At 32.2% G+C, this 27,678-nt stretch overlaps 1 protein-coding gene across 4 annotated transcripts in view; it reads left to right on the top strand.

Moving 5' to 3' along the window:
• Positions 1–27,678, top strand: part of LOC129943330 (uncharacterized) — a 371,384-nt gene that overhangs the window by 244,201 nt on the left and 99,505 nt on the right. For 2 of the 4 annotated variants that reach the window (XM_056052677.1, XM_056052679.1), the window contains exons 3-4: positions 14,858–15,028; positions 22,373–22,520. In XM_056052677.1, the coding sequence (XP_055908652.1) occupies positions 14,858–15,028; positions 22,373–22,520 (319 nt within the window). The remainder of the gene's footprint in view (positions 1–14,857; positions 15,029–22,372; positions 22,521–27,678) is intronic. The other 2 variants (XM_056052678.1, XM_056052680.1) reach the window with 1 other exon arrangement.

Below are 27,678 nucleotides of genomic sequence, written 5' to 3'. Positions count from 1 at the left end.
CTAAAAATAAACTGGATGTACATAATGTACATTTATTTATATAATATCTATTCAAAGTGTAGAAGAAGCACCTTAATTGTCTTAATTTAATTAGCTTATTAAGTCATTTTAACTTTTGTGTGGTTTAAATGTTAAGTGAAAAAACCAAGTCAATTGATGTTTAAGAAACTATTAAGCAGAACAAACTTTGACATTTGACGTTCTTGATATAAGGTATTGAATAGGTCAACACATTTGTTAAATAAGGAGATAGCAGTTGCTTGTAGTGTGCTTTAATTATTTACCTAACATAAAGTGGATTAGATTTTAGGGAAGTTGATTATTTTTAAAGAAGTACTTGCATGATATTTTTTTGTTCAAAGAAAGTAACACATTTTAGAGATTTCTTAAGCTCCGTTTGTTCTACTGCCATTTGTATATCTTAATTTGTTCTAAGCATGTAATCTTTGGCATCGGCGAACAATCTAGAACAAAATAGATACCGAGTTAAACAATAAAATGTTCTTCGATGTTTGCACTGCTGACAACATGACAATGAAAAACAAAAACACATGTAATTACCGTCAGATTATAGAGGGCATTAGTAACTCTAGAAGGAGCTCAATTGCCATAAATAATATCTAAGGCCGTCGTCACCCGTACCTATTCATGATTTTATCTCACATACATACATATAATGTTTGGAAAGATAAGGTAAAAGGTCCTAATCATCAATTGATAAAATAAATGCTGAGTAGCGTGTCCAAAGTTCCACCTTATAGGATTTCTGTCTAGACGCATTTACAAAGGGGAAAAGTGGTGAAGAGTGCCAGTTGATCATACTGAAATATTATTTAAGTACAATATCAGTCTATGACGCATTATTTTTGGGAAATTTAAATCAAAGAACAGTTACAGTATTTTTATGAAACATAATTCCAGGAACGATGATCAAGTACAGAGATTAGTTCCCGGGCCGTACTTTGTGAATGTGGAATACTTTGACTCAAAATCAATTTACACCGACAACTGCTTTCAATGAAGCTTGTCCTTTTCCAATGGTGGCACTGTTTCTTATTCATTAAAAAGTCTCTCAAAACTCCTTGATTGGTCGCCAATTATAACAACAAAAGTAATGATATGTTTACCCTATACAGAAATCACATTTAAATGCTAAGAAACTATGAATTAATGCTAAATTAGTCGTTTGAAACAATAACTAAACGAGGTTGGAATGCGACCCACACTTACAACTCTTATCCCGTCTGTCGATTTTTCTTGCTTAAAAATTTGTAGACTTTCTTGTTGGGTTAAAAAAGTTGTCAGTTAAATTATTCTTAAAAATTTTAAAACTACCAACAACGATTTTCATATAAAGAAATAGTTTTGTTTGAAAATCTAGTTTTTTTAAATAGATTTTTAGTCGAAAACAAATGTTTACCAATTTTAGTAACATTTCTTAAATTTGTACAAACTGGATGACTGGAATTATTTTGGTCAAGAACCGAACATCAATTTTTACCAAATTTGGTTGCTATTTTTTGTAGATTTTATTTTTTATGAAAAAAACGGACTATTTAATTTTTTTAGTATTGTTTTCAGGTTTTTATTCCTTTTAAAAAAATTGTCAATTCGATTTTTCTCAAAATTTTACTGAATATTGAAAACAATATATTTTAAAAGATAAAAGTAGCTTAAAGCCAATATCTCAAAGTTTCGAAAAGTTATTTGAGCCGAAAATCAATTTTTATTTACTTTTATTAATTTTGTTTTAGGTTTTTATTTTTCGTAAAAAAAACTGTCAGTTTGATTTTTCTCAAAATTTTACTGAATGTTGGAAATAATATTTCTTATTTCAAAAATATATTTGTTTAGAAACCTGTTACGGTTTATATTACAAAATTTAATTCAAGTCTCTAGCGTTATTGGTTCGTGAGATATTTAGGGTTAGCCAAAATGTTCTTCTTTTTTTTAAACTGCTATGGTAAAAAAACCCCCCTTGCAATTTTCTTGAGAGCCCTTTCTGCAACTTTCTTCTTCTGTATAACAAAATTTATTTGAAGTCGATATATCTTCTGGTTCCAGAGTTATGGACGACGAAAAAAACGTCGCAAACGACTCTAAGGACCTTGAAATGTCGAGAAATGTCAAAATTTTCAATTTAAAAAACCGGACCCATTACAATAACTTCCTATGGGAAGTTAAAAATAGTCTTTAAATGTGGGCTGAATGTCCTTCGATGGCAAATACAAGACGTCCTATGGGTTATCTATAGGAAGTATCTTGTCAATCTTAACGTTGCTAAGCTTGGGTATTTGCAAATAAATTAAAAAGGGTGCATTCTTTCGTCTCACTTTTAACATAAATCAGAATAGTCATTCTGTTTGGACACCAATCATAAAATAAATTAGGTGGCGCAAGAACCAGGTCCAGGCTCGCAACACTCAACCATTCCTGTGTGAGAGTAATGTTTTCAGAGATGGAAGGGACCTACAGTTTATATGCCGAATTCGAACGGCTAATTTTAGAAAAGACTTTTCATGACAAAAATTACTCTTGGAGGATTTGTCAAGCAGTACCCATGAAAAAGGTTAGGTGGCTTAGGCAGGGATTGAACCCAAGACCCCTTGCATGACAGTCCAACGCACCATCACGCTACAAGTGCTGGACAGCAATCAATAATTATAACTTAGGTATGTTAAGTTGTATAAAGTATCATTTTTTCCTTGGAAAAAGTGCAGTGACTCGGTTTTGTCCAATTTGTCTGCCCTTCTATTCACGCCGTGTTGGTTCACCAAGTAGACGTAGCACTCTGCGACACTGTCTGAACAGTTTTCACATTTTATTTTTATGCACCAAAATTTAGGAAGAAAAACCGCAACTTGGAACTGCATGGAAATTTGTTTTTTTTTTTTTCAAATGGATTCTTGGATTTCTTCCCAACCCAAAAATAGTACGCTAATGAAAGATTTTTAAAAAATCAGGGTTTCATTTATCGCTTTATATTTTTGAATTTAAATGAAACAAAGTATGTTTGTGAAATATCAAAGAAGTGTTGTACTCTTTTGAAAGGTCATTTAAATGTCCCATCTACCCACCTTGACGCTGGTGCATTAGGAATTGTTTCTTATCCGCATTGACCTGGATTTTAGAAACTCAAAACTCCACAAGAAAATGTTTAAGTTTTATGTGAAATGATCATGAGTCTCTAATTACTTGTGCAAAATTTGTAATGTGTCGTTAGCACTTTACATCAAAGCCTATATTCAACGAACACACTTCCTTGCTTTTGTTCCTTCATATTCAGCCAAGTTGCGACCTAAAATTTACCAAATTGTGGTTTGTGCCATGCGTAGTTCTTGTGATCAACGTGAATTATACTCTTAAGAAAGCTTTGATGCTTGGATTCTATCTGCAATTTTAGGGCTACGGGAATTGTTTTTCGGCAGATTTTGAACATAAAAGCATTTTTTAAATTAATTTGTCATTAATCGTTTAGACTAAATTCATGACAGGTATTTTGACAATTGTTGCTTCTACATTATGAAAGTTTTAAAGTGTCAAATACAATTGGACACAGCAGAGAGTTAAGTTTCGAATGTTATGTTTTTGATTGACTGTGCTTGGGGTTTATTTATTTATTGAAGTAACTTACAAACTAAATTTATAAATTACTTATTTAAGGCATCAGGTTATGCATACCATGCGATGCCGTTTTTAATTTACTAAGGCTTAGGGAAAAAATTATTTGATTTTTAAATTATTTACATTTTTACATTATTTATCATTGAAAAGATAACAACTAAACTATTTAAATTTCATCAAACTTCTGGAAAGTAATTGGCAGCTTTAATTCGAAAGACAGTTTTGACATTTGATGGATCTAAGATTTTTGCCATAGTCTTAACTACGTCGTCTGTTTCAGTATGTGTTTGTCAAGAAACAGGACACTCTACAAAAATGTGCCAGATTGAAAGAGGTGTTTCACAATTTGCGCATTCCTCTGGAGCTTCACGAGTGTTGAAGTGTTTGCTTCTAAACAATGTTTTTCTTATTCTAACTTAACTCAATACATTTATACATTCTTCTCTGCTAAAAGACTGGTTTGGACACGTGTGTTGCAGGGTTTATGTTTTTGAAGAAAGGTTTGAGCGCTTCACCACTTTTCTGAAAGCTCTATCTTTTAAAAATGTGTGAAAGTTGTTTTCAAAAGCTCGTGTAGTTAGGGATACTTAAGTATCTGAGGGTAGCGAATAACGTGTTTTGCTGCAAGGTCAGCGGCATCATTACCTTCTATTGCGCAGTGTCCTGGTATTCAAGCTAAATGATGTTTATGTTGTAGCAGAACCAGTTTCTTAAGGTTTGGAGAGATGTACATTTGTTATTAACGTTGCTTAGTCCCTTGAGTATACCAAGATTGTTGGTGAGGATTTAAAAAACGTTCAAAATTTAGTTGAGCTACAGAGATCGCCTTGTAAATTGCAGCTAGCTCGGCTATGTAGCTGCTCGCATATTCTGGAATAAGAGCCTGGTTTTTCTCATGCTTCAAATCAACCATTTGTCAACCAAATAATTTCCTGAAAATCCCAGCTCTTAAAGTTAATATTAAGGTGTCTCTCATGACATTTCAAGATTTAACATATACAATACAAGTAAATTTCAATATTTTTATACTATGACTTAGGATCTTTATGTCAAGTGTCAAGTATTACATTCGTATACAAAAATCATCGAACTAGACAAAACTGGGTCTACCGATTCCGTTTGTCTTTCTGTCACCCCTACATTGGGGAATAACGATTGTTGAAAAATTTTGCATAAGGCGTTTAGTCCCCCATAAATACAAAAATCGATTTTTTCAAAAACAGTCAGATGGATTTTATTGATACTACGTCTAATTTTTTTCCAGCGGTCAGGAAATGTCTCTTGCAATAAAGCTATATATTTGCTTGAAACCACATATTCTCCAAATCATTTTCTTTAATAACAGGCAGTAAAATATGGTTCTCATATGACTATAACACTTCGAATTGACGATGACAGTCTACAGTCGTTCCATCGTCGTTTTCAAAGAAGTAAGGTCCAATCCCACCTCCGGACCATAGAGCGCCCCAAACAGTGATCCGAGCGAGAAATGGGCTTCGTCGCTGAAGAAAATTTTGTTCGCGAAAATAAGCATTAACCGCCTGTTTCTCAAGCACCCATTTGACGTATCTTCAACGTTGAATGGTCCGCTGGATTTAGTTATCGTGTGAGTTAAATTTTATAAATGGATGTAAGTGTAGATCCAATTGCGAAATGCGCCATAATGTCCCGTAAGACAGACCTTATTCCTGAGAACGATGAGGAATTGGCACATTTCAATCTTCGGCAACACTTTCACTTTCAGCAGTTATATTTTTAGTGATGCATCTGTAACTAATTTGGTTTCTTCAAATTTCTTCACAATTTTACCAATTGCTTGCGTAGTTGGACGATTATGTAAACCATAATCTTTCATTGCCGATTGCAATAACTTCTTGTGGGAAGTTAGAAATAAAAAATAATTGTATAAAAAAACATACCTAAATAATAATTTGATTGATGGTATTTTAAACTGCTTGCATGATATAAAAATAATTATTAATTCCACAAACTTTTTCATTCCTTCTTTTAAACTTTATAGTGCGTAAATCCTAACCCCATTGCGTGATATAAACTATGATCACATTTTTAAAGAAATAAAAATTGTGTGAATTCCATCACTCAAAATAAAAAAACTGACATTTGAAGTTTAAAATCAAACTGATGTACCTTAAATATAAAAACCTATTATAAAACTTATTTTAAAATATCATAACACTATAGAGAATCTATTTAGGTAATGTATATAGTTAAGACAGAATTTATTAATTTTTTATTAGACAAAATCCCCTCCATTAATCCTTAACGAATAGCTCGTAATTCTCTGACCATAAACGACCTTAAACTTTACGTTTAGCCTTTTTCTTTCTCTTCTTTCTTAAGAAATAAAATATTAAATCTTAAATTTACTATATACAGATGAATATAGACTTAACTTGTTTTTGAACCGAAATCCAAAATAGGTACAAATACACTTACATATATTTAACTATCTGAGCTTGTATGTCGTCTATTCCTAGGCCTATATGTCTTTTTCTTGAAAGACAAACATAGACTCTTTTAATCAAGATTTACCAGAACTGTCAAATAAACCCACAACAGAAAAGTTGAAACAAACTTACAGCTACATATATACCTACTAAATACTTGCTCATAAGACCACCTTATAATAGAGACAACCAAATAAGACACATTCTGCTAAAATTCGATACTTTATGTTCATGAAAGTACAGCACGGAGCGGATAATATATACAACATCTATTAGATCCACTTTTTACACCTTCCCCTAAAATTTCTCGTCAGTCTTCATCCATCTCGTCCTGCTTCTTGTTTTCTATTCAAACACCCCCAATGCCATTCATTCGTTCTCAAGTAGGTACATGGAGTAGGTAGAGTAGCGGTACCTACAACATTACAATGAACCTTTATTTTACTTGTAAATAATTAAATGAAAGTGAACCCTCCACTCGTGTGCCACTCTTACCTACCCACCCTCTAACCCTCTAGCTTTACCACGAATATAAAGGTGGACAAAAGAACCCCCTACTGCTTGATTCTCGTCCTTGCACTCCTCGTTCCTTTTATCAACTTTATTACAGTCTCGGATCGGATCAATAAAAAACTTTGAATAATTTATCCAAGGATTGTTTTGTAAGTGATGGAGAAGGAGGAGGAGGAAGAGGAGGGGATTGGGAAGGGGAGAGGACCTGGAGGGAAAGTGGTTTGGTTCGGCTTGGTGGCTGATGGTGGGTTAGTTGAAGTGGTTTGGGGGTCGTCGACGTCGTGTGTCGGTGTCGGTGTCGGTCGCTCGGTTCAAAATGACGACAAGCTTTTTACCTTTTCAGCTTATAGAGATATAACTAAGTATAGGTAGTCTCTCTTACTCAGCTCTTACAATATAACAACAGCAATGGCAGCAAAAGTAAATCAAATCGAGTCCTTGAGTGAACTTACAAAACAACGGGAACAGAGCCGAAGAATATAGAAAACTATATGCGGCATATATAAAACTTTGATACCTACCTACGTCCTACACATCTATACCTTCACTCATACCTAACCCGATGTACAACCGACATACTATATAAATAGTACATATTAATTAATGGATATTTAAGTGAGAAACTCTATACATTACCTTAAAATAGGTAAACGTATACATTTAACATAAATACACATACATATGTACTCATACCTACAGACCTATGTGGGTAGATAGTTTGTTTCAAAATTAAAAGGGTTTTGTTAATTTTTTGAACTTATTTCTCATTTCGACAATGAACAAGCTATTTCATTTTTACAAAATTGACCTTAAGTATTTGCAATAAAAGTTTCAATAAAATTTTGCTGTTGAACCCAGACATAATAAGTTTATATTTACGTTTTATTTTCAATTACGGTCATAAAAGGCATAAGTACTGTCAATTTGCCCTATTTATAGAAAAACTGTTGCAGTTTTTTCCCTTCAGGAAAAACGTCTTTTTAATAAGGGAAGGAGCATGTAGACCAAATGGAAAAAAGATTATGTTTTGCAGGGGTTAAAGTTAATGAGTACTAGATTTTGAATGTTGATACGACATTTAACTTTCAACAGCACAAATTAGGACGATATTTGAAAAAGCTGACCTAGAATTTTATTTTTTTAAATTACCGAAGTAAAGTTTTGGCATTGACACTTAGGAATTCCTTTTCAAGGCATAGTTTTTTGAGACAGTAGATTAATATTTTTTTATTTTTATTGTAGTTTTATTTTTTGTTAAATAATTTTAACGGTTTATTTATTTTGAGGTTTCAAAAGTATAGAGCTGGAATTCCAAATTTGTCAAAACATGTTTTTAAACCAATTTTTTTCAGTCTTTAACTTTCGCATAACGCAAAAAAAAGAGGCTGGGATGCGACCCACCATCATAACTGCCCATCCCGTCTGTCAATTTGTCTTGATTCAAAGTTTGTAGGGTTGGGTTAAAAAAGTTGTTAATAGATTTATTCTTAAAAATTTTAAATTACCAACAATATTTTTCATATAAAGAAATAGTTTAGTTTGAAAATCTAGTTTTGTCAAATAGATTTTTAGTCAACCACAAATTTTTACTGGCTGGAGACGCATGTTCGTTGAGGCCCAGGTCCGCCCGGACCTTAAGTAAGTAACAAATTTTTACCAATTTTGGTAGCATTTCTTAATTTTTTACAAATTGGATGAATGAAACTATTTTGAGAGATATCAAGAACCGAATATCAATTTTTATCAATTTGCGTACTATTTTTGTATGAAAAAACGGACTGTTGGATTTTTATAAAAAAAACTACTGAATATCGAAAACCATATTTTTTGTGAAATAATAAGACAATATTTTCAATTTTTTAAAAGCTATTTGTGTCGAAAGGACATTTTTACCAAGTTTTAGTATTGTTTTTTTAGGTTCTTATTGTTTGTGAAAAAACTGTCAATTCGATTTTTCTCAAAATTTTACTGAGTGTTGAAAACAATAGTTTTTTAAAGAACGCAGTACTTTAAAGCTAATACCTAAAAGTTTGGAAAGATATTTGGGTCGAAAATCAATTTTTACCAAATTTTCTTAAACTTTGTTTAGGTTTTTAGTTTTTTTTTGTAAGAAACTGTCAATTACATTTTTCTTAAAATTGTACAGAATGTTGAAAACAATATTTTTTTTAAGATAAAAGTATATTTAAAAAAATATCTTAAAGTTTTGAAAAGATATTTGAGTTTAAAATCAATTTTTATTAAATTTTCTTTTAAGTTTTTATTTTTTATAAAAAAACTGTCAATTCGATTTTTCTCAAAGTTTTTTGAAATGTTAAAACAATATTTCTTATAAGTAAAAATTATTTGGAAGCTATAATCTCTAATTCTAATAAAGATATTTGAGTGGAAAATCAATTTTTACCAACTTTTGTAAAATTTAATTTTAAGTTTTCATGTTTTGTAAAAAAAAAACTGTCAACTCCATTGTTCTTAAAATTTAACCGAATGTTGACAACAATATTTTTCATAAGATAAAATAGTTTTGAAGCCATTATCTCAAGTTTTTTAAAAGATATTTGAGTCTAGATTCAATTTTTACCACCTATTTTTTGGGTTTTTATTTTTTATAAAAAAAAAACGTCAATTTGATTTTTCTCAAAATTCTACGAAATGTTAAAAACATTATTATTCGTTGCACAAAATTGTTTTGAAGATGAAATCATTTTTTATTTGTAAAATTTTCGAGATGACACTTTTTTTCAGTTTCATTTTTCAAAAATATATTGGTTTGGTATATAATACAAAATATAATTCAAGGCTCTAGCGTCATTGTTTCACCTTTTTTTAAACTGATATGGTAAAACAAACCACCCAATCAATTTTTTTGAGAGCCCTTTCTGCACCTATCTGCATTATTATCTGTATAACAAAAATTATTTGAAGTCGATATCTTTATTGGTTCTTGAGTTGTGGGAAAGTTGGAAACGTACAGACGTACGAACGTATGTACGTACACACGCACGGACAGACATCTTTCTCAACATCTTTTATTTCCACTCTAGGGACCTTGAAACGTCGAGAAATGTCGATTCAATTTGACAAATCGGACCCATTACAATAACGTCCTATGGGAAGTTAAAAATGGCGATTCTGCCACATGCTGTACTTAAAGAGAAGATTATGGTTTACATAATCGTCCAACTCGGAAAGCATTTGCAAAACTGTGAAGAAATTTGAAGACAATGGATTGGTTCATCGTTTCGCTCGTACCACTGACAATATCATTAGTGTAAGTGAAAGTGTTTCCGAAGACCCAAATGTGTGGATTCCTTTTCGGTCTTAGGAATTATGCACATTATGGCGTAATTTGTATTTGGATTAACACCTTCATCCATAAATACAACAAATGAAATAAGCTGACCAATCACAACGTAGTAGATACGTCGAATTTTCTTCAGTGACGAAGTATATTTCTCACTCGGTGGGTATGCTAATAAACGAAATTGTCGTATTTGTGGTTCTGAGAATTCTCAAACACTTTAGGAGAGGCCATTACATACACAAAAATTCACTGCTTGGTGCGCCCTTTGTTTCGGAGGTTTAATTGGAATTTAGGACGAAGGAACGACTGTCACCAATTCAGAGCGTTATGGTCATATGACTTTGTTTGGCTGCTTTTGAACACCACGACTTAATAAAATTTGTGGTGCCACATGCCACACACCTCGACTGAATATTGCTTCATTGCAAGAGACTTTTCCTGGCCGCAAATTTTCTCGTCATGCAATATCAACTGGCCAATAAGATCATGTGATTTGACACCGCTTGACTTTTGTTTATAGGGTTACGCTAAGGACCGTATTTATGGAAATAAACTTATAACTCTTGAGCACTTAAAACCAAACATTCGTCTAGTTATGGCTAAGATACCACCTAATACATATGAGTCAAAAAGTGGTTTAAAAATGGGACCAATTTTGTTCAATGGTATATTTTTAAAATCAAGTTTAACACTGATAAATGTACCTAGTTGTTTTCGGAAATCCAAATATACATAGGCTATTACTCATATCATAAGTTTGCATTCATTACAAGCAATAACCTTGATCAGCTTTTGATTAAAATTCTACATAATAATTAAAGCAATACTTTTTCCACATGTAAAAGAACATATTTTTAAGGATAACCTACCCATATACATCAATCCTCGTATCTAAAGTTAATTACAACTTAATTTCTAGGAAATTATCAATACAATTTCTGGTAAGCATGGGCATAATATAAAAGTAAACCCATTAATCCGGAATCAGGTTGGCGATTCAGAGAAGGATGATTCGTTTTTTTGTTTGTTTAACTTTTATTTTTAATGCATATATGTAATCGAATACGATAAATTGGATCAAAAAATGTAATGTAATTTATAAAAGTAAATTAACTGTTGGTTTATTTAAGTTACTTTCACGTTTCCAATGCAATGGTAGATTTCACCTTCGAATTGGAAAAAAGAAACTTTAAGCGTATATTCTATTTTATTGGTATTCACTGAGTAAAATCTTCAACAATTAAACTTTCTTACGTCTGTTTCTTGAAAAACTTTAATTCGACTGGATAAAATGTTCTCACACGTGTGATATTATACAAAAGTCTGGTAAGAAACTATCGTGAAATATGTGGCGTTTCGTAAAGGAAGACATGCAACAAAGAAGTTCTTGAATATTGGTCAACCTTAAGCATTGTTTAAAGTATAAAATATTTTTTAAGATTCGAAAAATGTCTTTAATCATTTTCTTGAATCGATTTTTGAGAACATTTCTGTAGGAAATTGCGGTAGTTTTTTTTTAAACGTAGATTTGTTTAAAATATCAGACATTTTGTCAATTTCAATAAAATGGCGGAGCATGCAATATGTCACACAAATCGTGTCATTGCAGTTGATTTATTGAAAAAAATGCATAGTTTCCCGTTAAGGACCCGTGATAGTGCAGTTTAAAATCAAGATAATTTAGTTGATTTGAAATTGTAAGGATATGTTCCCGAGGGTTAAAATCACAAATAATTTAGAAAAATAAGCTGGTACCCAAGGGTGGATCCAGATCTCAAATCAGGGGTTGGAAGTTACACACTTAACATAAAGAGTTTTTGATCAACGTTTTTAAATGTTCTTAAATATTCTGATCTCTAAAGGGGGCTGACAAAAACTGTGAATACATTTTAACTTTATATTGACGACCTCAAAAGTCTAAGGTGAAAATTTTGTTTCTTTTTGTTTTAGAAAACTGTTGTCCAGCAGGTCACTGTCTAACTAATTAATTTTAACGAACTCTGTTTTCATAGAAAAATAAAAGAACAATTTTTTGGCGTATTTTCAACTGATGCAATTTCTAATTTTACTATCATATTCAGTCTGCATACTAGTAGATTGAAGCTGATGAATATTTTGATAAAAAAGGAATCAACAAAACTTAAAAATTGGAGAAAGGAAAACGTTTTGTTATCGAAATCATGAAAATGGGTGCATTTAGGTACACATTTTTCTCTTTTTCTGAGATTTAATATTCATGTTTAAATCTCAATCCCAAAGGAAATTCAGCTGAAAAAGGAGATTTCTTCAATTGATTAAGGTTTAAAAGTTTTTGTATTTAATAGAGCACTTTTAACAGAAAAAAAATCACTTTACGAAAGCCTTACGCTTTAAATGTGCGTCAAACAAAATTAGATGAAAAATCCGAATTTCAAGAATTTAAGTTTAAGTTAACTTAATGTCAAATAGGTGATTTTTTATTCAAGGTTTTTTCTTTAGAACCTCAATATTTGTACTTTCTCTCAAAAAAGATCTTATGATAATAATTTAAAGTCTTACATACGTTTTTTCATTTTGTCTAGGCATATAAAAAATATTTTCTTTAAAATTAAATTAATGTTAAGTATTAACTTTTCATATGCTCCGATTTTGGAACCAAAAAAAAAAACTTTTACCAATTTTCAGTAATATTTCTTGCAGGATTTTATTTTTCGTTATTAAACTATTGTTTATTTTATAGCAGATGATTCATTAATAGTTTTTTTTTTAATAAATAACATAAAAACCCAAAATAAAAATATAATATTTACCGAATAAAATATAACTTTACCTTAAAAATAAATTTTATTTTGAAAAATGACGTCATTGATATTTTGTAAGATTTGTATAAATCCTTAAAAAAAACTTTTACAAAAAAATAAGAACTTTTGAAAAACAGAACTAACAATTCGTAAGAACTGAAAGACTTCATCTTAAACAAATATTGTTTATTACTTATTACTATTAATCCGATTGCTGTTTCTAAACAAATTATTTTTGCTTATCGTACTTCAAAGAGCAAAAGATTTAAAAGCACCAGGTGAAGGCGGAATTCCACATGAATACTTCAAAAATCATGGTAATTACAAGATCTTCTCAGAGTTTGGTTGGAGAAGGTTGGTTCTTACGAGTATATGGCTTTAGTCTTGAAATCACTAAAGATTACAATTATTTGGCCGTGAAATTGAACAAAACAATGGAATTCAAAAATCATCTTATTGAAAAGGCGAAGTCTTCGCAGAGCTTGCTGAATATGACATGGAGGAATATTTTCTGAAACCAAAATGTATTACTGTGTTGTTTAAACATCTCATTGTTACGCGGCACAAGTTTGGGGAACAGATGAATTTGAAGCAGTAGAAAAGCTCCAAAGAAATTGCATAACAAAACTTTTTAATCTGCCCAATGGAACACCTAACTACGAAATTTATTTAGAAACGGGGGTTGCAAGACTGTTTACCAACACCCTTAAGATGCAGGCCGACTACATCTATAGTCTTGCTTCACATCCCGATGCTCGTTTGAAAAAGAAAATGCTCCTTTAGGAAATGCGAATAAGGACTGGTGGGTTGCAAAATAGAAAAATATTGGCGATAGCTGTGGAGAAGTTATACAACTTGATTTGAATAACTTGGCTCAACTAAAGGAGCAGCCGTACAAGATAATTCAATAACACGAAGACATTGTTCGAGAAAAATTAGTATCAGAGGCTGAGCAATCTGAGAGCAGAATAATTTACTCACAACTATAAATCATAACCTTTTAAGCAATAATTATTTTGAAAACACATTCAGCTAAAGAAATATCGGTAATATTCAAATCCAGATGTGAGCTCCTAACTTTAAATGGCAGTCCATACAACAGAAATTTCCAGCAATTCTGTACTCTATGCAACATAAAAGCAAAAGAGGACTGTTTCCATTTTATAAGCATTTGCCTTGTTTTAAGACACCAAAAACTCAGATTTTCCAGAAAAACAGTTTTACTGTTTTTTAAATTCAAATTATAAGTACATATATACATTTTTCAATTAATGAATTTATTTAAATCAATTAATTTAAATTTTATTATATAAACTAAAATCGCTTTATATACTTTGCCAACTGAGCTGACGGCTATGTCTAAGCTTTATAAAATTAGTTATTTTTATTTAAACTGTTTTAAAATATTTATAAACAAATTAATTACTTACTTACTTATTTTTGCTAATATTTTGGTGGTTTAAGATTTGATTTGATGATTGAAATGTCGAGGTTTTGATATCGTTAAATAATTGTTTGAACAAATTTAAAACGTTTGAGCAAAATAATCACGAAACGCTACGTATCAAAAATATACCTGAACTATTTTTTTTTATTCAAAAATTTATCGAAACAGACGAACTTTCTCCTACATCCACTTCTTTAAATATTTTTAAATATTTGCTTTTAAATTTAAATGTTTGGAATTATGTTCGTCGATTTAAAATTTGTAACCAATATCATAATTCCGTTTGATATGACAATTATGTACACATGTATGCATGTTCATATAAGCAAACTAAAATGTAATAGTTGCTATTTGTTAATTCATTGATATTTAATATTACGATTCTTAACACAAATAAATGAATTTATCATTCTCAATTCCATTAATCTATATTGATTTTAGCAATTTATCATAAATACTGAACTCGTATAGTTTCTCATTCCTTTTATCATTCTTTCATTAAATTTTCATCTTCTGAATATTGCATATTTTCATCCTTAAAATCTACATCAGCATTATTTATTTAAAATGCACATATACCGTTACCAACATCCTTTACATACACACACATTGATAAATATACAAATCATATAAATATATGAATAAAAGAAGAAAGAGTACACAAGAAGAAAAAAAGAAGAAAAAAATCTACATATTGTTTTTTGTTTCTTTTTCTTTTCAGTTTCGTGTAGCACAGTGACGGTAACGAAATGCCAAGCTGCATTAAGAACACTCCAGGCATTTCAGTTCTTTCGTCCAACATGCCTCTGCAAGGAGCCAGGAGTTGATCCCGATTGTAATCATTTCCGAGATTTTCTGTTTGATCATCCGTGTGGCTTTGTCCTTAAGAAAGGTAACGTATAACAATAAAACCTCATCTAATGACATATTCTGTCCTGTCTACGAATATATCCATAGAGACAGACCTAAGACATACGCTAACAAATATCCTTCGTCCTTTTACATGCCATATATATATATAAATTCAACTTTCATCTGGATCAATTGTGTGACCTATACCCCCGAAATATCCTGGAAACAACATCCCCCTTTTCCATCATCCCCATCACCCCTATCACTCTATATCTTAGCTCCTTGAAAGAACAAACAAAAACACAATAACAATGTCATTTGTTAAATGTATAAAATTGAAGGATCTCAGCTCAGGCTACAAAGCGGAAATGTTATGTAGGGTTGAGATATATATCACTTTAATGTCTTCGGGCGACACTCGCCGCATATTCTCTGACGTGGACGACTATCCAACTATATCTTGGAACCTATTCGTTTTACCTACGTTTCTGCTACGGTATCTAAGACGTACAACATCCTCTTTTTGGGGGTAACCCGGTACATGAATCCCTTGTTCTTTGGTGATGCTCTCTCAAGCGATGTACCTACCATGGGGATGGGGCATTTGGAGTGGGACATGGGTGAACTATGTAAAACTTTTAAGATTTATTCCCAAGAAAAAGTGGTTGCACATGATATAATATTAGAACTTACCTCTTACAAACTTGAAAACAAGATGAAGAATACAAAAAAAAGAAATAAAAACTTAAACAAAGTTGAAAAGATTCACCCACTATTGCGACTGGAAAAAAAATTACATTTCAAGCTTAGTGCAGAAATAGAAGCCATTATATAAAAATAGAACTTTTATCCAAACCGGATGCAACCTAAATTTGTATGACTTGAAGTTTGAAGTTCTGCGTCAGGAACTAACTATGGAATTCGTACAGTAAGCATACGAAAGAAAAGTCTTAAGAAATCGTGGTTAATTTGATCAATGCATTCTAAAGTTGGTGCTTAAAAGTGACAAGCCAAGTGTGAGTCAAATTAAAATTTAATGTCTCTACAATCTGATACGAAGTAGTTTCAGACGTTTTATAACATTTATAAATGCACCTAATCCCATGAACTTATTTCACTTGTAAAAGGGAATTATGACGTAAGATTAAGCTTTGGAAAAACATGCGAACTATGTTGTTAGTTGAATAATGTGAAAAATGTGATGGGATCTTGTGTCCAAAACGTCAAAATTTTAAGTTAGTTTTAAATATTTAACTGAAAATTTCAAAAAGCTCAAATCAATTTGATTTCATAGACTTTGAAAAAAAAAACAGGAAGTTTGTTCAAAACCACTTAACATAGTACGGTTTGAAAGACAAATTTGTTTTATTGACTTATTGATCAAAACTATTTTTTTAAACAAGTTAATTCCCTCAATTGGAGTTAGTTTGGTGATAAACAAAAAGTGGAGCGGTAAAGACTAAGTCATACCTGATTTCTTAGAGTAAGCACTCAATTTATTTAAAGAAATAATAATATAAAGCCGTAGAAATATGTTCTTAATATTCCAGAGAAAATTCTCCACGGTAGTAGCAAAATGGCTCTTTGATATAATATAAATTGTACATTATGGCGTATGTGCACTTTTTTAAAAAATAGTTTTCTTAGAGTGCTCGTACATATTGACTTGCATTTAGATAATAATATTAAAAAATAACTAAAATTAAATGAATGGATAGTATTGAGAGTTAAGATATTATAATATAAAAATATAGAAATAATAAAATATAGTACTTACAATTACAGTTCCGTAGCCAATTTTTTATTTCAAAAATGGACTGCTTCTAAATGGGTTTGCTTTTTAGTATATTTATTTGAATAAAAAAATACTGGCCCACTTTTTGTAAACATTTCAGTTGAAATTTTTGAAACAAATGATTTTAAGCAATTCAAAGTAAAGTTTTAAAATATTGATCCTTTCCTCCATTGCATCGTAAGTAACTAGATAATGTATAAATGTACTAATAATGAGTTGTGGACTAGGAGTTAACCAAAGTAAAACTGAACTGTTGCTCTTTACCACCAAAACTAAAGTACCGCCCTTCACGCTACCTCAACTCAACGGTCAAATCCTATCATTGTCTTCCAGTGCAAAATATTTGGGAGTTATACTCGACCCTAAACTAAACTGGAAACTAAATATTGAGGTACGGGTTAAGAAGGCCTGTGTTGCCTTCTACGCCTGCAGCAAAACTTTCGGCAAAAAGTGGGGATTTCAGTCGAAGATGATTTTATGGACGTACACAGCCGTAGTACGCCCTATCTTAACATATGGTTCGATTGTGTGGATGCCTTAAACGTTATTTTGGATCTTCTACCAATCGACCTTTTTATTAAATACATAGTTTCCTGCAGCACTATTAGGCTAAAGGAATCAAACAGCTGCTTTTCAAAATCTAATGGTCACAGCAACACAACGAAATTGATACCCTCAGATATTATCTCGGTAGACACTGACTACTGCACTCCTACTTTGAGAATTAGTAAGGGTTCTAAGGTTATTTTCCAATCGAGAGAAGATTGGGAGGATGACATCGTGTCGATAGGTTTCGACACAACCATCTTTACTGACGGCTCAAAGATGGAGTGCGGAGTTGGTTCTGGGATCTTTTCTGAGTCCCTAAATGTAGCCAAATCCTTTAGGCTTCCTGACTTTGCTAGCGTTTCAGGCTGAACTGCTGGCAATAAGGGAGGCATGTAAGATACTTTAACAAAACCCAAACCAAAACCGAAATGCGGCTTTCTTTACAGACAGTCAGGCAGCTGTCAAAGCCATTAACTTGACCATATTCTCATCTAAATTGGTCCAGCAATGTCGCGATGAGCTTGTGATCCTGAATATTAACTTCCGTGTCACCCTGATCTGGGTTCCGGGCCATAGTGGTATCGTGGGAAATAAACGGGCTGACAAGCTAGCAAGGCAAGGATCGGCCCTTCATAGCTCACTTGCGGAAATGGTTAACATTCCTCTTGGTGCTATGAAGGGTAAAATCTTTTCTATCTACCAAACTGAATCAAACCGAAGGTGGAGCAATTTACCCAACTGCATTATATCTTGGAAGATATGTCCCACCTATAACAAAACCCGTACAAACGATCTTCTATGCAGGCCAAGGCAAGACATAGACAGGATTGTTGCGGTTTGTACCGGACATTGGCCTATAGGAGTTCATGCAAAGAAGTTGGGTATCTCTTACAACACCTTTTGCCGTAGCTGTAGTGACCAAAGAGAAAGTGAAACCATAATCCATTTCCTCTTCAAATGTCCTGCTTTGGCAAACACTAGAATGAAATACTTTGGAAATGCATTCTTTCAAGAACTTGATGAGCTATCTGAGACAAAGATTAGAGACCTAATCTTTTTTCTCAATGCGACAAAATGGCTCTAACATAATCGCTATGAAGCTTCTCTATCATTCTATCCCTTTCAATCACTAGAGCGCTAATTGGATCTCAGGCTAGGTTGCTTTGAGATCGCCATTTCTACCTACCTAGCTAACTAGATAATGTATGGGTTCTTGTCGTCTTGCCACTAGAAGCCATCAAATCTGTTTTCATATTGCAGTTGAGGAACTGTTTATAATAACCAATGCGGACTTAAGACGTAAGCAATTTCTTTGTCACTAACGTTAATTTGTCGATAAGAGTTCGATATACATATATTTAAAGTTTCGGTAAGGCAAAAAAGAAAAAGATTATGAAAGCAATGAAGGCTACGAGTTATACATTAATTAGAATTAAATATTTTAATGTTTAGGTCGTAGTAAACACTATTTAGCTGCTCATAGGACTGTTAGGTAGTAAGACTTTAATTTTAATTTGTTCGTGGTAAACCTTGAGGTCTTTTTTTTTAGGTCAGATTTAGGAGAATAAGCTTCTCTATTTCCAGATATTATTTCATCTATAAATAATTTAAATAAACAGTGTATAAATCCTTGACATTTTCATTTTGAATTTGGGGATTTTGAAATAATTGCACTGATACCATTTGGCGTTTACGTTCTTTTATTTTTTAACATTTTTATAATACTATTTAAAAATTAGAATTGGAGTTTAGTTTGTATATTAAACTCGACGTCAATTTCAATTCTTAAGTTTTTAAGATGAATACAATTGTAAGTGAACAATAAGACCAAAGATACATCCACAACCCATTCATAAAAGGCTTTTATTTTAGATAGATTTTTTAATGGGATGATACAAATATTATTAAGACACACATTTTTAATGTGGAGAAAGTTCACCAATTGAAATAAACTAAGACAAGACTTACTTGTCAGATTTGGTAAACATTTTGTATAGTTCCACAAAAAATAGAGCTTCAAATTTGTTTATTTATTTATTAAAAGTAACTTACAAAAATAAATTTTAAAAATTATTTACATTTGAAGCATGAGGGCAACAAGACCAAAGATGACGTTTCAAAGAAATATGCTTATGTTGATTTTACATCAATTTAAAAAAAAAATAAAGTTATTATTTAATCTATTTTAAGTCAATTAAAAACTTAGATTGAAATAAAAATTTCAAATTTAAATACTTTAAAGATTAGTATAAATATCTTTAAATTTGGTATGCAAGGTTTTGGCTTACTTAATTTGCTGGACGGTTTAAACATCGTATTATGTTTAGATATTAGGTTATGGTTTTCTTCTTTACAAGTTTCGCAACCTTCTGCGGGGTTGTTATTATAAAAGTAGCTTTTAAAAATGAATTTTCCTTCTACCGGTTAGGATACTTAGACTATCAGTAAGAATCAATGTGTTCTCATCCCTGTTTTGTGCTTTTCATGATGCTATAACTTAAAGCCAGGTTTTGGAGGATCCTTTGGAAGACGATGATTGTTTTTGATTCATTATTCGCTTTTAGTTCAATCACTGCATGTGTCGAATTTTCATCCTTATGCTGATGCCATTAAAATTAAAAAAAATTAACTCTATATCTGACTGTCTTCTTGCAAGAAGACTTAATATTCAATTCAATAATCGTCTTGCTTTAAATGTTGACAAATGTAAAACCATGAGTTGTACACGCAAAAAGGTTCGAACCGTTTTTAGTTACATGTTTGATTCTTGTCCTTGTAAAGCGTATATATTTTCTGACTTGGGTGTTGTCTTCGATTCTAAACTAGCATTTAATGAACATATTAACTTCATAGTTAAAAAAGCAAATAGAGTTTTGGTTTTTTATTAAGAGATTTGGCCGTGATTTCTATGATCCATTTATTTTAAAATTAATTTTTGTTTCATTTGTGAGACCAGTCCTGGAATATACTTGTACAGTATGGTCACCTGACTACGCCGTTCACGTCACAAGACTCAAAGCCATTCAGAAAATATTCTTACGTTTTTGTCTACGATCCGTTCCGTGGTTTCAAGATATTCAAGGACTTTCTCTCATAAGTTCTCCTTCTTTGATAAATCATATGATGTACTTGCAGTTTTGTTTCTTTGTTGGAATAATAAAAGGACAAAATTCATCACCATCAGTTCTTGGTCGTTTAAACTTAAGTTTTAGTCGTTGGTGTACATGGTGTACATTGTCTCGTAAAACATTACATTACATTACATTTCACACTACTCTGCACATAAATGTGCAGAGTAGAGAACACAGCACCTTGAGCAACTAAGGCCATGTAAGGTGATAACAACACAAGACATTAATACAAGACAGAAGGACAGAAGAGAAAGAACAACAGAAAGAAAGAACACATGACAACAGCACGCAGTAGGTTTCGAGACGGTCCCCCATCTTTCTACTAACCACGCTCACTGATGCTTGATTTCGGTGATCGATGGGAACCGAAGCTTTATCAGTGACTAGGCCGTTGCCTCTCGTAAAACAGTTAATTGAAATCTATAATAATTTAAGTTTTAGATTTTAAGTATAATTTTATACTTAATTTAAAAAGTTTCCGATGAATCATTGAGGACCTGAGGTTTTCTGGTGATTTTAAAGGCATCAATGAGCCGAAATGACGGTTATACTCAGCTTAAAGATGAAGCATGGTGAAAGATGGTTTATATCACAAAAGTTTTATAAGCCATCGATGTTCGCTCCTGTTTTTTTCTGTCTAATTAAAGATTTCAGAGTCTGCTGATTTTAAAATAGTGTTAACATTTAATGGATCTTACTAGTTTATATTCCTTTAAATGAATAAGAGATTGTACTCCTCTGTTTTGTCTAAAGGCATGTTACTCATTAATAATTATATTTTGCATCAGCCATCCTATATTTTTTCCAATAATTATTATCGTGTCATATTCGCTATACTTTCATCATGTTTTTTGAAAAAGTTTTTGCTACTTTTTTGTAATCATTTTCTAAATAGAAATAAAAAAAAAATAAAAAGAAATATTTGTTTAATTTATATTAATGGAGATTTTATTGCAGATCTAAGGTTACCTTTCAGAAGCAATTTTAATTTAATTTAAAAATTAATTTAAAAAAAAAAATTTAATTACTTCTAAAACGGATTTAGACAGTATCTGTATATATCAAATAAAAACGTATTCTAAGTAAGTAAGTAAGTAAGTTTAAACATTTTGAACAGAAAAAATATTAACTGTACAATTCAATTTTGTATTTTGTATTCTCTCATGAAAGATTTTAAAGATAAAGATCAATATTATTTTTAAGTACAGGTGAAATGAAACATATAGGTGAACCAATATTTCCTGAAGTACGTACTTTTTTAAATTCTTTATCTCAAATTAAATTGGATTTACTAAGCTTTGTAGCTAAACATTGAAATTAAATTTTAAGAAAATTTCATGTCTTCTATTATTATTATGATTAAAATACTTTGTTTTTTTTTTAAACCAAAAGTGATTTTGCCATAAGAGTTCGTTTGGATCAAGTTGTGCAAAGAGAACAAGTTATCCTATTCACTTAATCAAATCTATTTACTAATAATAATAAACTTTACACCGGTACAGTGTTCATTATAACAACCAAATCCTTCCATAACATTTCTCTAAGTCCTTTGAATACATCATAAGTCGATACACTTTCTATTTCATTGAATATAAAACTTCCAAAAATATTATTTTTCTTATCGCTTCTCATAAATGTCCATCCCAAAATCTTTCTCCATTACTATTTTGTGTGCTCATCTATGACAAAACATTTATGCTGGTCCTTCAAAATTCCTTAACACTCCCCTTCAACCAAACCAAATCCAAAAACTTACAAAAAACAACACTTTTACCCAAGTTTACACATTTTTAACAAACTTAATCTCCAATGGAGCTTTTGTCTTTTTGTTTCGTTTCCATGCAATTTACGATACAAAACAATAAAAACCAATCGAAAATAAAAACAACAACAAAATACAAAACTAAAGCAGAAAAGGATCCATATCCGATAGATGCACTGCCAACGTGCAACCATGCATTATCCGTGTGCCAACAGGAAAGGAAATGTTTGAAACTCTTCGAGGACTTTAAGGTGCACTGTAAAGTGAGAGACAATAAATGCAGGATGGATGACAGGTAAGCAGGAATACTATTTTTGTATCTCACATTTTTAGTACAGTATTTTGTGTTTTTTTTTTTTTTTTTTTTAAGGAAGATATAAATGAACCTATCCAAATGGTTAGGGTAGGAATTGTAAGTCTTTGAACATGTTTGTTTTAGTAGGACGTACATAGGATTGTTGTTTCTTTTTAACAACAAAAATAACAAAAACAACAAAAAAGGACTTCATTTTCAGAAAATTGCATTTGTCCTCAAAAAAGGTGACAAGAAGTGCGATTAAAGCTTTGGCCATATTTACCTGTTTGCCTGTTTTCTTACACTGCACAGGAAGCAGCCAGCGCCAGCAGTGGCGAGGTGAAGTGCAAATGTGTTGTCGACTTCAGGTTGCCTAGTAATACAAGTTTTAAGTGTGCTTAGGAAAAGTTTCGTTTTTTTGTTGTTGTATTTGTATTTGTTACGAAAAGTCCTGTGTACCTATTTTTTCTTTTATTTTTATTTTTATTTTTATTTGTTTTGTAACTCTGTGCTGATGCGGTGTGGTAGCGATGTGGCGTGGCATGAAGAGGGCGGAAGCTTTATTGTATATAGAAATAGGAAATGCCTTTGTGCATGTAGAAAAGTTTGTTCTAGCTCTCGAAAGGTCAACGACAGGCAAGTGTCCTAGAAGGACCTACCTACCTACCTTCGAGTATGTATAAAACAACTAAAAGAATTTATTTTCTTCGTGTGAAGAAAGGAAAAGATTTCTATAGGTTGTTAAGTGAAAGTCTATTCAATGTTTTTGCTGCAGGGGAAAGTACTAGGTATAAATATATCTACTATGATTTGAATAATGGACATTATTAAATTATTAAGTTTGTTGGCTTTTATTCTGTTTTTTTTTGTTTTTTTTTTCAAGTTGGTTTTGTTGTATTTTCTAAATAACAAAACATAGTGAATATCTGTCTATAGTGTGTCGTGTCTGTCTGTATGAGCAAATAATGACCTGTTTGGCTGGAACCTAATGACAACTTAGATTTAATTGAGTCTAATCACATGATATTCGATGACCAATTAAGGATATTTATATACAATCTTTTATCGATAACTTTAACATTCTCTCTACTTATGGGAAAATCTTGATTTAAAAAATAAGAGTACACATTATATTTCGGAGGTAGATGATTCTTTTGGAACTGTAGGCAAGTTAGAAATGTGTCAAAATGAATTGTTTTTATTTAAATTATGTAAGTGTGTTACTGACACTATTTCAGTATTGACACAGTTCTTCGGTTTGAGGAAAAAAAAAACATGAGACTTTTCAACTAAAAAAACAAATTAGGAATGAAAATTTAAATTTACTGAACAACTGAATATTGTAACTGGGTTTTGATGGCCTTGATTCAAATCTGATTCCAAAATTATTGCATGACGTCAGGTATTTAAGATAATTGTTTTTAAAATTCGAAAAACACAAATGAATAAGACTTTTTGAGGCTATCTTAATTCATGAAGTTTTTTTTCCTAAAGGGTCTTTCAATAAGGGTGGGTAGATATTGATCCGGGGCGTACCTGGGCCTCAACCAATATGCGTCTCCAGCCAGCTCGGCCCCAAGCTATATGTCTCCAGCTTCGAACGCCAAGTTGGTTGAGGTCCTATTCCATCTACGTGCATTATCTGAGTCACGGTCTTCTTCTACTGCGTCGTCCCTCTGGTTTGGATTCGAAGACCTTCCGGACTTGAGTGTTGATTTGCGAAGTCATTAGACTTTAATTCTTTTAACCACGTTAATGTCGCTGTACAACCCGTACATTTCGTCCTCTTATCTTCTCTTCCACTCTACATCTATGCAGACGGGACCAAAAACCATAGAAAGAATTTTTCACTCAAAGTATTCTTAGAAACTCTCATCTTTCTTTGACAGGGTCCAGATCTTAGCACCATAAATGAGAACCGGGATGATAAGTGTCTTATAGATGAAAATTTTGAATGCTCGTGAGAGGACTTCACTACTGAATTACCTTCTACGTCCAAAGAAGCAGCCATTTTCAAGTGTTATTCTTCGTTTGATTTCAGCGCTGGTGTCGTTGTCTAAATTAATAGCTGTTCATGGTGACGTTTTGTCCAAGATAACGTAGTTCAATGTCCTTTTTTGATGACAGGATATACTTGGTCTTGAACTCTTTGACCACTGAACCCATCTTCTCCGCGTCAGGTGCAATGCTCGAAAACGCACCGCTGAAATCACGCTTAAATCTCCCAATTATGTCAATGTCATCGGGGTATCCGAGTAATTGTAATGACCTTTGGAAGATTGTGCTTCTAATGTTGACGGTTAAGTTTTTCCCTATTCTTTCTAGAATGATGTGCATCGTCTTGTCTTAAACCTTTTTTGACATCAAACGCGACCATTTTAAACCTTCATAAAGTAGCGCGAATTCAACCTTCAAAAAGTGCAGAATTTCAATGTTTTGAATTGAAATTGTTGCATGTGAAGCAAAATCTGTTGGTGCCGATATTATCCAAAACTTGATTTTTTTATAATAAACGGGCACTCAAGGGGTTAATAATAACCTAAACATGTTTAAAGTTTAAACACAGTGCAAGCTTTAGGAAAATAGGGAAGGATTAAAGAGGAGATACACCTAGCAGCATTTTTGGCAATATCGAATATATGATAATTCCATAAGAGGTGATCTGTGATATACATACCGAGTACTGAAAGTTGATTTGTTTCCTGGATGCAAGTTCCGCTCATTGATAGCGGCATCGGGGATGGGTTTTGCTTTAATGACAAGAGACAGCATTGAGTTTCCGAAGTATTAAATTCTACACGATTTTTGCTTCCCCATTGAAAAATGCTGAAAAGGTCATAATTTAATGAGATTATCATACGCTGCCGTTGAAGTTCCACATCCGAAGGACAAGGATATGAGTCTAGAAATGAGTATGAAAAACGGGGGATACTGTCGTTCGCGAAACAACATAGTGGGTTAGAAGTTTCAGACAAAAGATTATTTATAAAAATAAGGAGAAGCGTCGAAGACAAAATGGAGCTCTGCAGAACACCAGCGTTTATTGTGTGAATATTAGATTTGAACTCGTCCAATACTACTTGAATTGAACGGTCGGAAAGGTTGTTTCAAACCCAATGAAGAAGGGATTCATCAATACCAAATGCACGCATTTTCGATAAGAGACCTTGGTGCCAAACTAAATCAAATGACTTTAAAATATCGAGAGCAATAATCTTACTTACTCCAAGACTATGTAACAATTTGTTCCTATGTTCGGTGAGATAAACCATGAGATCACCAGTAGACTTATTGCTACGAAAGACATACTGTCGGTCATTAAGAAGCTTCCGTTCTTCAAGATATTGCTTAAGCTGATAATTAATAAGCGTTTCCATGACATTTTAAAGAAGACACGTGAGTGCTATTGGACGATAGTTTGAAGAGTAGGATGATTTGATTTTTTAGAAAGAGGCTGGACAAATGCTGTTTTCCATCCGCTTGGAACAAGACCTGTAGAGTAGGGAAGATTGAAAAGCTTACACAGTGGTTGAACAACACCTCTTCAGAACAATAAGGTTAATGCTATCCAGGCCAGCAGATTTGTGTATGTCAAGGTCTTTCATTACTCTTGCAACTGCACGAGTGCGAAAGAAGATTGTTCCCATAAAATCGTTTACGCTCTCAAGAACAGAGGAACTAAAGACACTCTCTGGTAGCGGCGAATTAACAGCAATCTGTGCTGCAAGCAAATTGGCTTTATCAATCGAGCTTACATAGGGAATGTCACTGTGGACGAGCGTTGGAACAGAGGATGACGTGGTGTTTCGTACGTTTTTTACAAATGACCAGACATTTTTACTTCCTTACGAGCATTGTAGTATTTTTTGCCTTAATTTCTGGCCATGCAAAAATTTGGTTTGTCGAATATGGCCGTTACAAGTCTTTCTAGCTTGTTTGAACTTATTTTGGTTTTTTTCAGTGGGGTTGGCCTTATTAATCTGGAAACTAACTAATTACTTCTTTAAAGTTCAAATCAAACCATGAAATCTCTTTAGGTTTGATAAATTTTACACCATTCGGGATAAAATTTCTCATTCCACTACAAACAATTAAGTTTGTAACAATATCTTGGATGCTGGTTGGCATAATAACACTGGTCGGCTTAACCAAGTTGTTTATAATAGACTCATATTGCTATCCGTTCATGGACACATGAATCCTAACCGCCATTCTCTTTGAGACTTTGAATAGTTCTTCTGTAGGGACAGTAATATAAAGACCTTAAAATAGGCGCAGAATTTTAGTAAATCATGTTTTCTTTTACAAATGTTGTTAAACGCTATCTGCGTCGATATTGATTGGCCAAAACAGACTGAATGCATGAAATCCAAATTTGACAGACGTAGCTTCAACAACATAAAGGTTATCAACTGTCAAACAGCGAAAGCGTCTTTTGGAACAAATTTTAATACAATTCATAATAATATCAACACAAACGTAAAATGATGAGAAGTTTAAATGATTTTTCAAATTTATACGAGTCAGGCATATAAAGGTTTCTTGCAATATAATGTTTCATTTTATAAAGTGATCTGTCCCTTTTAAAGCTTTTGTCTTATGCCATTTGACAAGAAAAAATATTCTTGTACTAAAAACTTAACGTTCTACGCTTCAACAAGGCATTCAAATTGTTAAAATTCAGTACAATTCGTAAAATAAAGTACTATTGGGTTATCGTTAAGTCAGTTCACGACTGGAAATAGTTAAGCTAGTGAGAAATGTGGAGCTTTTGAGAAAAGTAGGTATCACTCAAAAATACCTGAGGATAATGCTGCTTAAGTAGTGTAATAATAGTGTTGATGAAGACCCTTTTTGTTCATTGGAATTAAACGTAAACCATTACTTTTTACATTGCCTAAAGTCATAAGGCTTAAGGGCTTAAAAGTTTAGTTAACCACAATTACTCAATGGTTCAGATTTTTGTTAAAAATTCTTTATTAATTTGCTTACAAATGAAGTCTCTTTTTGGAAAACCTTTAGAGTAAAGTTGAGTGTTGGGATTGTTTGCACTTGAAAAGACCAAAAACCTTGCAGAAATTCAATTTGTTTAAGGTTTTCAAGAGAAACGTGAAGTAGTATTCAAATTTGTATGAGCTGCAATTATGTTTTTTTAAAG

This window comes from Eupeodes corollae, chromosome 1, assembly GCF_945859685.1.
Source record: "Eupeodes corollae chromosome 1, idEupCoro1.1, whole genome shotgun sequence".
In the NCBI taxonomy this organism is placed as follows: domain Eukaryota; kingdom Metazoa; phylum Arthropoda; class Insecta; order Diptera; family Syrphidae; genus Eupeodes; species Eupeodes corollae.
The sequence above is the reverse complement of the archived record's forward strand: the minus strand, read 5'-3'. Positions and strand labels throughout refer to the sequence as shown.